This window comes from Arachis ipaensis, chromosome B10 (genome assembly GCF_000816755.2).
Source record: "Arachis ipaensis cultivar K30076 chromosome B10, Araip1.1, whole genome shotgun sequence".
NCBI classification, from domain to species: domain Eukaryota; kingdom Viridiplantae; phylum Streptophyta; class Magnoliopsida; order Fabales; family Fabaceae; genus Arachis; species Arachis ipaensis.
In genome coordinates this window covers 53,947,849-53,967,368 of record NC_029794.2, presented here as the reverse complement: position 1 = coordinate 53,967,368, position 19,520 = coordinate 53,947,849, and the positions used below count along the sequence as shown (strand labels likewise).

At 38.1% G+C, this 19,520-nt stretch overlaps 1 protein-coding gene across 2 annotated transcripts in view; it reads right to left on the bottom strand.

Annotated features, from left to right (window-relative positions):
• The window catches only part of LOC107624287, a 70,293-nt gene that overhangs the window by 49,940 nt on the left and 833 nt on the right, over positions 1-19,520 (bottom strand). Inside the window, exon 2 of one of the 2 annotated variants that reach the window (XM_016326779.1) lies at positions 19,112-19,446. The exons of the other annotated variant lie outside the window; for it this stretch is intronic. Coding sequence (XP_016182265.1) covers positions 19,337-19,446 — 110 coding nt within the window. The 3' untranslated portion in view covers positions 19,112-19,336. Of the gene's footprint in view, positions 1-19,111; positions 19,447-19,520 lie in introns of those variants that run through there. 2 annotated transcript variants of the gene reach the window in all.

The following is a 19,520-nucleotide window of genomic DNA, read 5'->3' as shown; positions in this document are numbered from 1 at the left end:
CCAGAATACTGCCCAATTTTCTGTAAATCATTTTGATTCTCATTCATGTCTTGGTTTTGGCATTTTCAATTTTGCTTTCTTTAGCTTTCACCAAACCAATTCATGAATGCACGGGCCAGCATTCTTATTCCTTTTGTTTTCCCGGTTTATAAATCACATTATTGATGATTTGATTTCAAATTTTCGTTATTGGTATATCTATATGAATCATCAACACCTTGATTTTCTTGCTTAAATATGCGTTGTCTGTTGCTTCAAATTGTGAAATTCTTGTTACTTAGAAACCAATCATCATGCCGCTTACCTTAACTTTCTTTTTACTAACTCACTGATTTTTTATTTCTAACTTCTTTTTCAATTTAAAACCACTTTTAACTTTCTAACAACCCCCTCTGCTTTTTGACTCACTCTTCACTTTTACTTTTTAACTCAAGGCATGTTTATGGTTTTTCCTAATTAACATGAATTCTATTACTTTTTGGATTGAAATTTCTCATCTCAGCTTTTTATTTCCGAACCAATCCAAAATGCACAATTCTTCAACTCATTTAATTATTCTACTACTCATTTGTCACTATGTGCTTATTTTGTTATTTGCCTACTTGTTTTCCTGTTTTTATTATATCATAGATTTCTGTTTTTCAGGATGTCTGACACTCAAAGAAAAGGAAAAGAAAATGCAACAACTGGCAAACGGAAAAGAGGAGAATCCTCTATGTCCATCCTAGACATCATGCATGATGACTCCTGGCGGGAGAAACACTTTACCCCGCAGGAGAAGGCTGACCAGCTACTCCCTGCCACTGATCCCAATAAGTTTGCAAACAGATACTGCGAGTTGAAGTATCCGGTCTTTGCAACCTCCAGAAACCTGTACCTAGAGCGGACTCTGAAAATTCTGGAAGAACTCCAGCAATACACCTCCAATCAGATCAAACAAAGAGGCTGGTTCTTCCTGGAGAGAAACCTGACAGAGGTCAATGCTTCTTGGGTAAGAGAGTTTTACTGCAATTACTTCAAAACTTCCCTAGATGCAGTGAACCTAAGAGGGAAGCAGATACTGGTCACTGAAGAGGCCATTGAGGATATTCTGAAGCTTCAGCCTAAATCTGATCAGCTCGATGGTTACCAAAAGGCTGAGGAGGACATACGCTTTATGAGGTTTGACTGGGATGCGGTCAAGGCAAGGATAGCCCTTGACCCGACTGTCCCATGGGTCATGGGTCAGAACACCACCATGCCTAAGGAAATCAAGGGAATATACTTAAATGATGAGGCTCGGTTCTGGCACCAGATCCTGAGCAACTTTGTTATGCCGAGTACTCACGAGACGGAGCTACCTGCCACTATGATCACCCTCCTTTGGTGTGTGATGGAGGGTAAGGACCTGTACCTGCCACGATTCATCCGGTACTACATGGCCAGGGTCCACATCAGAGGCACTCTCCCCTTTCCATATCTGATTACCCAGCTCGGCTGTCGAGCTGACGTGCCTTGAGAGGATGCTGATGAGAAGCCACCTGCTGCAGAATGCAAGAAGATTATCCCTCACACCAAGAACTTTCTGGCTTTGGGCTATAGACCTCCATTCCTCACTGCCCCTGATGAGACAGCCACACCTTCAGCTGGCCCCTCTTCATCTACTGCTACCCCAGCTACCACCACTGCACCTCCACCTGCCTCAGAGCCATTTTATCACCTCGTGCACCACCTATTTCAGCAGCTAGACCAGATGGAGCGCCGTAACCGGCGCCAATATGAGAGATCTGAGCGTCGCAGCAAGCGACACTATGAGCACCTAAAGTTGATGATACGATCTGGTGGCGACATCCCCTCCGAGCCTGACACACCATCAGAGCCATCTAAGGAGGAGGCGGATGATCATGAGGCGGAGACCCATCCACAGAGAGAGGCTGAGCATGCAAGCCCGGAGCAGGCTGCGCCACAGCAGGAGGCCCCGTATCAGATTCAGGCTGCAGACCCAGAGGTTCCTATTCAGTCAGCACCTCCTCTGCAGCAGGCAGACCCTCAGGCCACCACCACAGAGACTCCAGCCACACATCATTCCAGTGATGACACTCCTTCACACCTTGCTTGAGTGAGCATCGAGGACGATGCTTTATATTAAGTGTGGGGAGGTCGCCATCTCTGGCGTATTTTTCTTGGTGAACCACTACAGACTCTTTTTATTTTATTACTTTTCTGTATTTTGATTTTTATTTTTATTCCTCAGTACTTATACATTGCTCTTTTCATGTATTTTTACTCTATTTTCTGCATTTTGCACTTTAGTTCATATTTTAGCCAGTTAGTTTAGTTGCAATTCTAACTTATTAGCTATAAAATATGTGGATTAATTAGTATAGTTTACCCTTTTAGCATATGATAAGTTTGGTTTAAATTGAAAATAAAAAGGAAGTAAACTACAGACTTAAACATAATAAAAACAATCCACACCTTATATATATATAGCATTACATGTTAGTTAGTTAACAACATTTCATCAAGGAGAAACACTAAAACTTTAAAGCCACCCTAAGGTTTACATTGAGAATAATGGGAACTCTTAATTTTTCACTTGCATAACATATATAACTGAGATATGATTTTTGAGCTAGAGAACACACAGCCTGTGAGTTTTGAGCTTAATTGTATGGTTACATTCAAACCATAATATTTTATTCCTGTGTGTTTCGCCCTTCTTTTTTATTCTGATGTTCTTTACTTTGTTTTAATCTATATGTCCAATTATAGAATATAGATACATACCAAGAAAGTGATTGAGGCCATTGTTTGATTCTAGCTCACTTATCCCAAAATTAGCCTACCTTTTACATCATCCTTGTTAGCCCCCTTGAGCTTTTAATCCCCTCTTGTTCTATAAACCACAATACTAGCCTTAAGCAGAAAAACAAAATAAAAATCCCAAGTTGAATTCTTGGTTAGCTTAAGATAGAAATTGTGTATTGTTTAAGTGTGGGGAACCTTATGGGAACATGGATTATAGAAACAAAGGTAGAAAGTTAAAAAGAATAAAGACATTTCAAAATAAAAGTTTTAGGAAGCATGCTCATGTGAAATCAAAACAATTAAATTACCATGTGCATTAATATATATATATATATATATATATATATTTAAATAAAGGGGATACAAAAATTCCCCAATTGCAAAATAAAAGGAATCAATGCACATGAGACAAAAGTTAAAGTTAATATATGACCTTGCAATACAAAGTGAGAAAATTTGGGTAATAGGTAAAGAAACCTTTGAATTACAAAATATGTGCGTTAGATGAGATCTTAGACTAATCAAGGATTCACTTATTAGCTCACTTAGCCTTATACATATACCCTTACCTTTACCTTGGCCCCATTACAATCTTAAATAAAGACCTCATGATTTTTGTATGTATGTATTCTGTAATTGTTGATTGGTTAGATGAAGAACAAAGTTATAGAAAGTAAGGATAAAAAGAAGAATAGAGTGATTAACCCAATAAACACTGAGTGACTAGAGAGTAAACACAAAATCCAGTGAGGGTTCAATAGCTCATCAACATATATCTCTGCTTAAATTGTTAATTGTCTTGCAAGTTTGTACAATATTTTTCTTTCCCATCTCAATTGTAAAAGTGCTTTAACATTATCTAAGGTTTGGCTATGCATATATGATTCCTTGAGAATGTGCATTAATTCAACTACATGTAAGTTTTATATACAAGTGAATGACAATTAGAATTGCATGATTCATTTAGTTAGTTGCATTTAGAGTAGATTGCATTGCATGAGATTCCACCACTTTAATTTTAACCTTACTCTTTATCTTGGATTTAGCATGAGGACATGCTATTGTTTAAGTGTGGGGAGGTTGATAAACCCATATTTTATGATATATTTTGTGCCAAATTTAAGTGATTTATTCAATCCTTCACCCACTTATTCATGTTAACTGCATGGTTTTATTTTCCCTTCCTTATTATGTGATATATGTGAAAAAACATATTTCTTATGCTTTAAAAATAATTATTTTAATTACGCTTTATTACCATTCGATGCCGTGATTTGTGTATTGAGTAGTTTCAGATCTTCTAAGGCAGGAATGACTTAAAGGATGGAAAGGAAACATACAAAAATGGAAGGAAAGCACAAAATGAAGTTTTTGAAGAAACTGGCAGCGATGCGAACGCGTGGGCGACGCGACCGCATGCCTAGCGCAAAAAGACAGCGACGCGAACGCGTTACTGACGTGATCACGCGCCACGAGCAAAACACAGATGACGCGGACGCATGACCAAAGCGAACGCGTGATAAATAAAACTCCAGATGACGCGACCGCGTGACCCACACGACCGCGTGACCCACGCACCAGAAATTACAGAAAACGCTCTCAGCGATTTCTGAAGCCCTTTTTGGCCCAAATCCAAGTCCAAAAGGCACAGATCAGAGGTTATGAAGTGGGAGAATGCATCCATTCAGAGGAGAGTCTCCAATTATTCATTTTTTCATGATTTAAATGTAGTTTTTAGAGAGAGGTTCTCTCCTCTCTCTTTTAGGATTAGGATTTAGGATTTTTCTCGCTTTCATGATTGCCCCTTTCTATCAGGTTCAACATTCCTTTTAATTAATTATTTTCTCAATTTAATTTATGAAATTTTCTATGTTACAGATTATTCTTTTAATTAATGTTATTTGAGGTATTTCAATTTATGATTGCTCTCTTTTATTTATGTTACTGTTACTTCCAATCTGAAGATATTTTTATTCGAGTAGATTTACTTTTCCCCTTTTGGTCTTGGTTAAGAAATCAGTAACTCAGAAGTTATCAAACTCAACGTGATCGATAATTGTTATCTTTGCTAATTGAATTGAACTTCAATAATTCCAGTCCTTTCTTAGGAATTGACTAAAACCTGAAGATCAGACTAATCAAGCCACTTGACCTTTCCTTGCTTTAGTAAAGGCTAACTTAGTGGGATTAAGACTCAATTCTTATCACCATTGATAAGGATAATTAGGACAGGACTTCCAATTTCTCATACCTTACCAAAAGTTTATTTTACAGTCATTTACTTATTTTAATTGCAATTTAAATTACTTGCTCATTACTTTCAAAACCCCAATTTACAATCTTCATAACCAATAATAAGAACATATTTCCCTGCAGTTCCTTGAGAAGACGACCCGAGGTTTAAATACTTCGGTTATCAATTTATTTAGGGGTTTGTTACTTGTGACAACCAAAACGTTTGTAAGAAAGGATGGTTGCTTGGTTTAGAAACTATACTTGCAACGGGAATTTATTCTGAATTCTAAACCGTCAATCTTCAGTTCTTCACTGCCCCGAAGCCAGGCGATGCGAACGCGTGGATAACGCGGACGCGTGACCTAGCAGAAACGCAATCCACACAAATGCGTGGACGACGCTTCCGCGTCACTTTCCCGCTACCTGTACGTACCAGAATGCGCTGGGGGCGATTTTTGGGCTTTTTTGACCCAGTTTTCGGCCCAAAAAACACAGATTAGAGGCTATAAAGTGGGAGAATGCATCCATTCATGAGATTTAACACACAATTCATAATTTTTAGGATTAGATGTAGTTTTTAGAGAGAGAGGTTCTCTCCTCTCTCTTAGGATTTAGGATTTTAGGATTTCTATTAGTTTATTTCAATTCATCTTCAGTCACAGGTTCAATATTTCTTTTACTTTATGTTTCTCTTCTACTTTCAGACACTTTAATGCTTTTATTTGTTAATTACTTATGTTGCCAAATTGGCTTATGAACCATTCGTGTTAGGATTTTCTTTATTTAATATAAACTGAGGTATTTCAGATTTATGATTCTTATTTAGCTTTTTATATTCTTGGCTTTAATTGATTAATTAGAGACTCTTGAGTTATCAAACTCATCGTGATTGATAATTGTTATTTTGCTAATTGAATTGAATTCCAATAACTCTAGCCCTTTCTTAGGAATTGGCTAGGACCTGAAGATCAAACTAATTAGTCCACTTGACTTTCCTATACTTTAGTAAAGGTTAACTAAGTGGGATTAAACTCAATCCTCATCACCATCGATAAGGATAACTAGGATAGGACTTCCAAGTTTTCATACCTTGCCAAGAGTTTTATTAGTCATTAATTCATTAATTCCTGCAATTTATTTTCCTTGTTCAAACCTTTTAAAACCCGAAATTACTGTTATCCATAACCAATAATAAATCATACTTCCCTGTAATTCCTTGAGAAGACGACCCGAGGTTTAAATACTTTGGTTATAAATTTTATTGGGTTTTGTTACTTGTGACAACCAAAACGTTTGTACGAAAGGATTTTCTATTGGTTTAGAAGTTGTACTTACAACGCGACTATATATTTGTGAAATTCTTTACCGATAGAAAATTCTATTCGTCAAAATGGCACCGTTGCCGGGGAATTGCAAACGTGTGCCTTATTATTGGTTATTGTAAATATTTTTCTTTTGCTTGTTTATTTGTTTCTGTTTTCATTTTTAATTCTTATTAGCTACCATGAGTTCTCACCCCTCTCGCTTTGAGTTTGATTCTAATATTGTTGAAGGGAATGGAAGCTATAGCAGGAACATGCATCAAGGTCAGAACAGTCAAAGATGGATGGAGCCACGAGGACTTGATCAACCCTTTCGGCAACAACACCTTCCACAGTACCACAAACAAAGACCGTCCCGCAATGCATGCTAAGACAATAGTTATGGTGGACCTTTTCGTGACAACCAACCTCCACCAAATTACTATGGTCAAGAGCCATTCCAGGGAGCGTATCAAGATGATGGATATGGTGGATCCCCTTGTAGTTACCAACAAGACCCACCACATGGTTATGAACTGCCTCCTCAACATACCTTTGGACCACCATACTCACAAGCCCCCTACTACCAAACACCATCACATGATTCTAACCCTTATCCGCCATACCAACCACCCTATGAGCCATATGAGCCATACATAGATCCACCCCAATTCCAACCCAATTACTCCCCAGAACCACCACCTCAATATTCACCATCTCCATATCCTTATCAAGAAGATCCACCTCCGTATTATGAGCCCTCTCTCCTAACCAATGAACCCTCATATCCACCCTAATCTCAAATGGATGACACCCTTCGTGTTCTTCTTCAAGGGCAAGCGAAGATTCAAAGGGACATACTGGAACTCACTACTGCCTTAACCGAGGTAGTAAATAAATTAGCTTCCCAACATCTAACCACTCAAGGTACTCCCATGGCTACATGTGGAGAATCAAAAAAAGAGCGTAGCATGAAGGAGACACTAGAAACTTCAGTGGATAATGAGGAACATGGCTTTGTATTGGAACAATTGGAGGAAGCCGTGATCGTTGAAGAGGAAGAAGTGGTTGAAGATTTAGGAGATGCTGAACCTCCATGGGAATCTAGGATTGTAGAGTACCCCTCCAATAAGATTGAAATTGATGTCAAGAAGGCCAGTGCACAACCTCCATGGCATATTCCTTATGAAGACTTGGATGGGATAGATCAAGAAGTAAGATCCCTTGGTGATAAGAATCATGCACCAAGCCCTCCTGGTGAAAAATCTACATCTGCAAACGAACCCTTTGAGTATGAAGACTCTTCTCTGATTGAGTCTGCAATTGATGTGGAAGTAGAAGTCCTTCGAAAAGGATGGACGGGAGTTGAGTACGCTTTATCAAGAACATTGGAGACTTCTCCACCTATGTTGTCGTCTACTCCTTCACTTGAGTGGGTAAAACTTATCTCTACTCATTTTCATATCCCACTTGAGTACGGTATTCTTGAAACGGATGGCCAACTCAGGAAGCTTTGTGGCATGAAGCGTAAGAGGAGACTGTTTAGTGGTTGGAGTTGCAAATCCAGGCTCATCAAGGTTGATATTTCGAGAGTTAGATATAAGGACCCGACTGGTGATAATTTGGTTAGATCTAAAAGAAGAGTTTGGTACTCCCTAGAGAATTCAGATTGCTTACCACCCGGATGGATTCATGATGATCAACTTGAAGACGGGTGTAGAAACAAGATTAGGGATCTTGGAATACATGAGTATCAAATTTGGGAGCTCAAAGCTTGTGAAAAACCCCATCAAAGCTCGGAAACTTTACTTGAAATAAATAGAGCTTTATGGAAAACCAAGCATTGGTGGAAGTTTTAGAATGAGTTCAAGCACAAGCCTCCATGACAAGGAGCTCACCAAATGTCCAACTTAAGGACTTTAACTAAAAGTGCTAGGTGGGAGACAACCCACCATGGTATGATCGCTCCTTTTCCAATTATAATTTTATTTAGTTTTGTTTGTTTTTGAGTTTTATTTTATTTCATTGAACCTGGAATAATTCATAACATCTGCATATTGCATTCTGCATTTTGCATATAAAAAAAATGCACGTGACGCGTAAGCGTCGCTGACGTGTCCGCGTCACAGGTGCATTATGAAGAAAAGAAAGTGAACAGAAAATCACGCGAAAGCGTGGCTAGAGGCGTGCCTTAGGCACAAATATGATCACGCGACCGCATCGCTGACGCGTTCGTGTCATTTGTGAAATAGCCTCCCCACGCGTCTGGGTCACCCATGTGAACGTATGGCTCTGTAAAATCGACGTAAAGGGGGTGTATGGCAGTATGTTGGGCTGGAATGGGGCTGGACTCGTGCTGGAAGCCCAAGCCCTCCCACGCGAACGCGTTCCCCACGCGGCCGCGTCGTTTTCCAAAAATGGCCATCCACGCGATCGCGTCAACCACGCAATCGCGTGACCCAAAAATTTGGCAAAAAGAGTTTCGAACAGAAAGTTGCGCGAACGCGAGGCTGCACTCGCGCCAATTGCACAAATCAGGCCACGAGATCACGTGACCCACGCGTCCGCGTCACGTGACCTTATCGCACACCACACGACCGCGTCAATCACGCGTCCGCATCGCCTGTGCCGCACAACTTATCCAAATCAGTGCCAATTATCTTATCTTTTCTTTTCTAATCCTAATTTCTTCTATCTTTTCTTCTTTCTTCTTTCCTTCTCTTCTTATCCCCATCTACTCTTCTATCCCTTTAATTTAATGCATTTATTTATTCTTTCCTTTTGGTTTTTTTTCAATTCTTTTTCATGCATTTTTATGTTGGTGTTGGAGTTTTATTTGGATAGTACCTTATTTTATTTGAGCATGTGGCTATTCTGAGGAGAGATTTGACAATTGACATTTACTTATGGCTCTCATATACATTTGGATTACATTATTTTCATCCCTATTTTAACTTGCACACCCAATGTATTTGGGATTATCATTCACAATTGTCTTCATTACACATGCTCTTTAATTTGGCACATTTATTACTTGATGCTTGAGCTATGCTTCTCATGCCTATTATTTGCGTATTTTTACCCTCTTGCATCTAATTATTTTGAATTGCCCTTTTTTATCTTTATTGTTGTCTTCCCTACATGTTGTAGCTACCATGTAGTTGGGCTATCATCTTTCCTTTGGCATTCCTTATCACTTGGAATTTTCTCCCTTCCGGTCTTAGTTTTCTATATCTCACACTCTTCTTTTTTCCTCTTCCTTAGGCATGGGTACTAAGAAAGTAAAAGAGAAGACTACTGACAAGATACCGGCACGGAGAAGAACCAAGAGACCTCCAGCTAAGGCGCCTCTATCTACAAGCGTCAGTTGTAGCAACCCGTCCACTTGTACATCTCAGCATGCACCGAGGACCGTGCAATCTTTAAGTGTGGAGAGGTTGATATTGATCTCCATGGGTTAGTTACTCTTCTATCTCAAAACCAATGGTTTATTTTTCCTTGTTAGTTGTTGCATTTATATGTTTGATTGCATATTTATTTGATTTAGTGCATATTTTACCACTTGGTTGAAGAAATATTTTCTTTTTCAAGAAACTTTTTATAGCATTTCACTAATTTGAATTAAAACTTTTTGAAAAACTTGTTTGAAGAAATATTATTTTGGAACATGGTTTAGAGCTCGAACACACAAAACCTGTGAGATTTTGAGCCTATTTGAATTGGTTGCATTTTATCAACCAAAATTTTGTTTTAGTGTGTATTTTTTCTCTCTAAAATTGTGATCTTTGTCTTGCTTGATTCTATATTTCCATTGTTTGATGTATGCATGCACTTATATGATTAAGGCCTTTGTTTCACTGAGCTTACATACCCATATGGCCTTACCTTTCATTATCCCTTGCAAACCAATCTTGAGCCTATTATACCCCTTGTTCTTTACTTTAGCACATCATTAACTCTAAGCGAAAAACAATAATGTCCTTAATTTGAATCCTTGGTTAGCTTAGACTAGTGAGAGTGCTCATGAATTAAGTGTGGGAAAAAGTGGGTTTCGAAACATTTGGTTTGAGAATTGGGTGTTATATATCTTTATGAAAATGTGAAAGAAATGTTTAGGACATGTTCATGCATTCAATAATTTAATCATATGCATTGAGAAAAATAAAATAAAAAAAGAAAAAGAAAAAGAAAAAAAAAGAGCAAATAATAAAAGGGGACAAATTGCCCCAAAGTAAGTGGTGAAAGCAATGCATATGTACTGTACTTGAAATTAGAATGCATGAATATGTGAAAAACATGGTTAATGGACAGTTAGATTTTGTACTTTGATTACATGGATTGTCTAAGTTAGGTGGAAAGTTTAAGTTAATTAAGGATTCAGATTTTAGTCCACTTGGCCAAATACAATCCTACCTTGACCCTAACCCAATTACAACCCTTAAAAGACCTCTTGATATGTGTATCTGTGCATTAAATTTTTGTTGATTGTTAGATGAAGAGCAAGCCTTAGAAAGCAAGGTTAGTAGAGAATTGAGAGAATCGAACCTCGAACACTTGAGTATTTAGAGTGTATACACTTTCGGTGAGGTTCGACACTCGATTTTTTGTTCCCGGCTTTCATGAGCTATTTTCTTCTGCAAGTTCACTTGTACTTTATTTTGTGATTTGAATTAGTGAAATCCAGTTCATGTATGTTCTTGGAAGATTTATTTACTTTTAACCAAGTAGGTAGAAACATTCTGCATGTAGTTGCATTCATATAGATAGGTTGCATTTCATACATTCTATCATTCCTCTTCACCCCTTTATAGCTTCTCTTGAGCTTAGCATGAGGACATGCTAATGTTTAAGTGTGGGGAGGTTGATAAACTACTATTTTATGATTTATCTTGTGCTCAATTGAGTGGTTTTTATCAAGTCCTTGCCCACTTATTCATACAATTCGCATGTTTTATATTTTCCTTCCTGATTTTGTACTATGATTGAAAACATGCTTCTTTGGCCTTTAAATTGCTAATTATTAATCCTCTCCTATTACCATTCGATGCCTTGATATGTGTGTTAAGTGATTCCAGGGATTACAGGGCAAAAATGGCTTAGAGGATGGAAAGGAAGCATGCAAAAGTGGAAGGAATACAAGAAACTGAAGGAACTGCTAAAGTTGTCCAGTCTAACCTCTTGGTACTAAATCGACAATAACTTGAGCTACAGAGGTCCAAATGATGCGGTTTCAGTTGTGTTGGAAAGCTAACATCCGGGGCTTCGCAACGATATATAATTTGCAATAGCAGCCTCGAAGCCAGGTGACGCAAACGCGTGAATCACGGGAATGCGTGACCTGGCAGAAACGCAATCCACGCAAACGCGTGGACGACGCTTCCGCGTCACTTTCCCGCGACCTGTACATATCAGAATGCGCTGGGGGCAATTTCTGAGCTGTTTTTGACCCAGTTTTCGGCCTAGAAAACACAGATTAGAGGCTATAAAGTGGTGAAATGCATCCATTCATGAGATTTAACTCACAATTCATAATTTTTAGGATTAGATGTAGTTTTTAGAGAGAGAGGTTCTCTCCTCTCTCTTAGGATATAGGATTTTAGGATTTCTATTAGTTTATTTCAATTCATCTTCAGTCACAGGTTCAATATTTCTTTTACTTTATGTTTCTCTTCTACTTTCAGACACTTTAATGCTTTTATTTGTTAATTACTTATGTTGCCAAATTGGCTTATGAATCATTCGTGTTAGGATTTTCTTTATTTAATATAAACTGAGGTATTTCAAATTTATGATTCTTATTTAGCTTTTTATATTCTTGGCTTTAATTGATTAATTGAAGACTCTTGAGTTATCAAACTCATCGTGATTGATAATTGTTATTTTGCTAATTGAATTGAATTCCAATAACTCTAGCACTTTCTTAGGAATTGGCTAGGACCTGAAGATCAAACTAATTAGTCCACTTGACTTTCCTATGCTTTAGTAAAGGTTAACTAAGTGGGATTAAACTCAATCCTCATCACCATCGATAAGGATAACTAGGATAGGACTTCCAAGTTTTCATACCTTGCCAAGAGTTTTATTAGTCATTAATTCATTAATTCCTGCAATTTATTTCCCTTGTTCAAACCTTTTAAAACCCGAAATTACTGTTCTCCATAACCAATAATAAATCATACTTTCCTGTAATTCCTTGAGAAGACGACCCGAGGTTTGAATACTTCGGTTATAAATTTTATTGGGTTTTGTTACTTGTGACAACCAAAATGTTTGTACGAAAGGATTTTCTGTTGGTTTAGAAGCTGTACTTAAAACGCGACTATATATTTGTGAATTTCTTTACCGATAGAAAATTCTATTCGTCAAAATGGCACCGTTGCCGGGGAATTGCAAACGTGTGCCTTATTATTGGTTATTGTAAATATTTTTCTTTTGCTTGTTTATTTATTTCTGTTTTCATTTTTAATTCTTATTAGCTACCATGAGTTCTCACCCCTCTCGCTTTGAGTTTGGTTCTAATATTGTTGAAGGGAATGGAAGCTATAGCAGGAACATGCATCAAGGTCAGAACAGTCAAAGATGGATGGAGCCACGAGGACTTGATCAACCCTTTCGGCAACAACACCTTCCACAGTACCACAGACAAAGACCGTCCCGCAATGCATGCTAAGACAATAGTTATGGTGGACCTTTTCGTGACAACCAACCTCCACCAAATTACTATGGTCAAGAGCCATTCCAGGGAGCGTATCAAGATGATAGATATGGTGGATCCCCTTGTAGTTACCAACAAGACCCACCACATGGTTATGAACTGCCTCTTCAACATACCTTTGGACCACCATACTCACAAGCCCCCTACTACCAAACACCATCACATGATTCTAACCTTTATCCGCCATACCAACCACCCTATGAGCCATATGAGCCATACATAGATCCACCCCAATTCCAACCCAATTACTCCCCAGAACCACCACCTTAATATTCACCATCTCCATATCCTTATCAAGAAGAACCACCTCCGTATTATGAGCCCTCTCTCCGAACCAATGAACCTTCATATCCACTCTAATCTCCAATGGATGACACCCTTCGTGTTCTTCTTCAAGGGCAAGCGAAGATTCAAAGGGACATACTGGAACTCACTACTGCCTTAACCGAGGTAGTAAATAAATTAGCTTCCCAACATCTAACCACTCAAGGTACTCCCATGGCTACATGTGGAGAATCAAAAAAAGAGCGTAGCATGAAGGAGACACTAGAAACTTCAGTGGATAATGAGGAACATGGCTTTGTATTGGAACAATTGGAGGAAGCCGTGATCGTTGAAGAGGAAGAAGTGGTTGAAGATTTAGGAGATGCTGAACCTCCATGGGAATCTAGGATTGTAGAGTACCCCTCCAATAAGATTGAAATTGATGTCAAGAAGGCCAGTGCACAACCTCCATGGCATATTCTTTATGAAGACTTGGATGGGATAGATCAAGAAGTAAGATCCCTTGGTGATAAGAATCATGCACCAAGCCCTCCTGGTGAAAAATCTACATCTGCAAACGAACCCTTTGAGTATGAAGACTCTTCTCTATTTGAGTCTGCAATTGATGTGGAAGTAGAAGTCCTTCGAAAAGGATGGACGGGAGTTGAGTACGCTTTATCAAGAACATTGGAGACTTCTCCACCTATGTTGTCGTCTACTCCTTCACTTGAGTGGGTAAAACTTATCTCTGCTCATTTTCATATCCCACTTGAGTACGGTATTCTTGAAACGGACGGCCAACTCAGGAAGCTTTGTGGCATGAAGCGTAAGAGGAGACTGTTTAGTGGTTGGAGTTGCAAATCCAGGCTCATCAAGGTTGATATTTCGAGAGTTAGATATAAGGATCCGACTGGTGATAATTTGGTTAGATCTAAAAGAAGAGTTTGGTACTCCGTAGAGAATTCAGATTGCTTACCACCCGGATGGATTCATGATGATCAACTTGAAGACGGGTGTAGAAACAAGATTTGGAATCCTGGAATACATGAGGATCAAATTTGGGAGCTCAAAGCTTGTGAAAAATCCCATCAAAGCTCGGAAACTTTACTTGAAATAGATAGAGCTTGATGGAAAACCAAGCATTTGTGGAAGTTTTAGAATGAGTTCAAGCACAAGCCTCCATGACAAGGAGCTCACCAAATGTCCAACTTAAGGACTTTAACTAAAAGTGCTAGGTGGGAGACAACCCACCATGGTATGATCGCTCCTTTTCCAATTATAATTTTATTTAGTTTTGTTTGTTTTTGAGTTTTATTTTATTTCATTGAACCTGGAATAATTCATAACATCTGCATACTGCATTCTGCATTTTGCATATAAAAAAAATGCACGCGACGCGTAAGCGTCGCTGACGCGTCCGCATCACAGGTGCATTATGAAGAAAAGAAAGTGAACAGAAAGTCACGCGAAAGCGTGGCTAGAGGCGTGCCTTAGGCACAAATATGATCACACGACCGCATCGCTAACGCGTTCACGTCGTTTCTGAAATAGCATCCCCACGCGTCTGCGTCACCCATGCGAACGCATGGCTCTGTAAAATCGACGTAAAGGGGTGTATGGCAGTATGTTGGGCTGGAATGGGGCTGGACTCGTGCTGGAAGCCCAAGTCCTCCCACGCGAGCGCGTTCCTCACGCGGCCGCGTCGTTTTCCAAAAATGGCCATCCACGCGATCGCGTCAACCACGCAATCGCGTCACCCAAAAAATTGGCAAAAAGAGTTTCGAACAGAGAGTTGCGCGAACGCGAGGCTGCACTCGCGCCAATCGCACAAATCAGGCCACGCGATCGCGTGACCCACGCGTCCGCGTCACCTAACTTTATCGCACACCACACGACCACGTCAATCACGCGTCCGCGTCGCCTGCGCCGCACAACTTATCCAAATCATCGCCAATTATCTTTTCTTTTCTTTTCTAATCCTAATTTCTTCTATCTTTTCTTCTTTCTTCTTTCTTTCTCTTCTTCTCCCCCTCTACTCTTCTATCCCTTTAATTTAATGCATTTATTTGTGCTTTCCTTTTGGTTTCTTTTTCAATTCTTTTTCATGCATTTTTATGTTGGTGTTGGAGTTTTATTTGGATAGTACCTTATTTTATTTGAGCATGTGGCTATTCTGAGGAGAGATTTGACAATTGACAATTACTTATGGCTCTCATATACATTTGGATTACATTATTTTCATCCCTATTTTAACTTGCACACCCAATGTATTTGGGATTATCATTCACAATTGTCATCATTACACATGCTCTTTAATTTGGCACATTTATTACTTGATGCTTGTGCTATGCTTCTCATGCCTATTATTTGCATATTTTTACCCTCTTGCATCTAATTATTTTGAATTGTCCTTTTTTATCTTTATTGTTGTCTTTCCTACATGTTGTAGCTACCATGTAGTTGGGCTATCATCTTTTCTTTGGCATTCCTTATCACTTGGAATTTTCTCCCTTCCGGTCTTAGTTTTCTATATCTCACACTCTTCCTTTTTCCTCTTCCTTAGGCATGGGTACCAAGAAAGGAAAAGAGAAGACCACTGACAAGACACCGGCACGGAGAGGAACCAAGAGACCTCCAGCTAAGGTGCCTCTATCTACAAGCGTCAGTTGTAGCAACCCGTCCACTAGTACATCTCAGCATGCACCGAGGACCGTGCAATCTTTAAGTGTGGTAAGGTCGATATCGATCTCCATGGGTTAGTTACTCTTCTATCTCAACACCAATGGTTTATTTTTCCTTGTTAGTTGTTGCATTTACATGTTTGATTGCATATTTGTTTGATTTTGTGCATATTTTACCACTTGGTTGAAGAAATATTTTCTTTTTCAAGAAACTTTTTATAGCATTTCACTAATTTGAATTAAAACTTTTTGAAAAACTTGTTTGAAGAAATATTATTTTGGAACATGGTTTAGAGCTCGAACACACAAAACCTGTGAGATTTTAAGCCTATTTGAATTGGTTGCATTTTATCAACCAAAATTTTGTTTTAGTGTGTATTTTTTCTCTCTAAAATTGTGATCTTTGTCTTGCTTGATTCTATATTTCCATTGTTTGATGTATGCATGCACTTATATGATTGAGGCCTTTGTTTTACTGAGCTTACATACCCATATGGCCTTACCTTTCATTATCCCTTGCAAACCAATCTTGAGCCTATTATACCCCTTGTTCTTTACTTTAGCACATCATTAACTCTAAGCGAAAAACAATAATGTCTTTAATTTGAATCCTTGGTTAGCTTAGACTAGTGAGAGTGTTCATGAATTAAGTGTGGGGAAAAGTGGGTTTCGAAACATTTGGTTTGAGAATTGGGTGTTATATATCTTTATGAAAATGTGAAAGAAATGTTTAGGACATGTTCATGCATTCAATAATTTAATCATATGCATTGAGAAAAATAAAAGAAAAAGAAATATATATATAAAAAGAAAAAGAAAAAGAAAAGAAAAATAGCAAATAATAAAAGGGGATAAATTACCCCAAAGTAAGTGGTGAAAGCAATGCATATGTACCGTACTTGAAATTAGAATGCATGAATATGTGGAAAATATGGTTAATGGACAGTTAGATTTTGTATTTTGATTACATGGATTGTCTAAGTTAGGTGGAAAGTTTAAGTTAATTAAGGATTCAGATTTTAGTCCACTTAGCCAAATACAATCCTACCTTGACCGTAACCCAATTACAACCCTTAAAAGACCTCTTGATATGTGTATCTGTGCATTAAATTTTTGTTGATTATTAGATGAAGAGCAAGCCTTAGAAAGCAAGGTTAGTAGAGAATTGAGAGAATCAAACCTCAAACACTTGAGTGATTAGAGTGTATACACTTCCGGTGAGGTTCGACACTCGATTCTTTGTTCCCGGCTTTCATGATCTATTTTCTTCTGCAAGTTCACTTGTACTTTATTTTGTGATTTGAATTAGTGAAATCCAGTTCATGTATGTTCTTGGAAGATTTATTTACTTTTAACCAAGTAGGTAGAAACATTCTGCATGTAGTTGCATTCATATAGATAGGTTGCATTTCATACATTCTATCATTCCTTTTCACCCCTTTATAGCTTCTCTTGAGCTTAGCATGAGGACATGCTAATGTTTAAATGTGAGGAGGTTGATAAATCATTATTTTATGATTTATCTTATGCTCAATTGAGTGGTTTTTATGAAGTCCTTGCCCACTTATTCATACAATTCGCATGTTTTATATTTTCCTTCCTGATTTTGTGCTATGATTGAAAACATGCTTCTTTGGCCTTTAAATTGCTAATTATTAATCCTCTCCTATTACCATTCGATGCCTTGATATGTGTGTTAAGTCATTTCAGGGATTACAGGGCAGGAATGGCTTAGAGGATGGAAAGGAAGCATGCAAAAGTGGAAGGAATACAAGAAACTGAAGGAACTGCTAAAGCTGTCCAGCCTGACCTCTTGGTACTAAATCGACCATAACTTGAGCTACAGAGGTCCAAATGATGCGATTCCAGTTGTGTTAGAAAGCTAACATCTGGGGCTTCACAACGATATATAATTTGCCATAGCTGCCTCGAAGCCAGGTGACGCGAACGCGTGGATCACGCGAACACGTGACCTGGCAGAAACGCAATCCACGCAAACGCGTGGACGACGCTTCTGCGTCACTTTTCCGCGACCTGTACGTACCAGAATGCGCTAGGGGCGATTTCTGAGCTATTTTTGATCCAGTTTTCGGCCCAGAAAACACATATTAGAGGCTATAAAGTGGGGGAATGCATCCATTCATGAGATTTAACTCACAATTCATAATTTTTAGGATTAGATGTAGTTTTTAGAGAGAGAGGTTCTCTCCTCTCTCTTAGGATTTATGATTTTAGGATTTCTATTAGTTTAGTTCAATTCATCTTCAGTCACAGGTTCAATATTTCTTTTGCTTTATGTTTCTCTTCTACTTTCAGACACTTTAATGCTTTTATTTGTTAATTACTTATGTTGCCAAATTGGCTTATGAACGATTCGTGTTAGGATTTTCTTTATTTAATATAAACTGAGGTATTTCAGGTTTATGATTCTTATTTAGCTTTTTATATTCTTGGCTTTAATTGATTAATTGGAGACTCTTGAGTTATCAAACTCATCGTGATTGATAATTGTTATTTTGCTAATTGAATTGAATTCCAATAACTCTAGCCCTTTCTTAGGAATTGGCTAGGACCTGAAGATCAAAATAATTAGTCCACTTGACTTTCCTATGCTTTAGTAAAGGTTAACTAAGTGGGATTAAACTCAATCCTCATCACCATCGATAAGGATAACTAGGATAGGACTTCCAAGTTTTTCATACCTTCCGCATTTAAGATTTTCATGCCAAAGTCCTTTGACACAGTCGAAGGCATTTTACTGTTTTCTTTTAATTTCAACGCGAACCTTTTTATTTTCAGTTTGTTCTTTTTTCGAAAACTTTACTTTTGTCTTTATTCCCAATTTCCATCTAATCGAAGACGCTTTGATGTACTTTTAAAAAACTGGTACCTGCAAAAAAAAAGTAGATTTCGCTCTCAGATCATTAGATATTAAATCACCATCGATTTGCTAAAAATTGACAAAATAATTATATTATATCTCAATGGTGGAGAAAAATAGAATATCACGTTCCGCTCAATACAATGGCATACTCTAACCGGTTCCTATATTAACATATATTCTGGCACTTTGCCATCGACATATACACGGCCGATGCGAGTACTAATAATAATTGCAAAATACGTGGGAGAATGAGATTTTCATAAGCTGTAAATACTAAATAATTAACTAAGCAGTTTCAAAGAAAACAAACTCCGTTTATTACAATTCTAATACAAACATGCACGAAACATAATGATTAGGGTTATTATATCTCAAACTGTGACATGTTCAATTTATTAATTTATATTAGCTAAGTATGGGGGAGTAAACTGGATGCACGGCTACGGGCCATTGGTTATTTCTCCAATCATGGATATGTTGGTTTATGCCATCCTCCACCGTTGTTTGATGGAACATATCCTCCGCCACCACCAGATGGGAGATATGTTGGGAGTGCCACATGGAAAAGCTTTCGCCCTGTACCATATAAAGAAATAAATGTAAAAAAAAAAAACATATAAAATTAAAAATAATAGAAAATTTAAAACTTA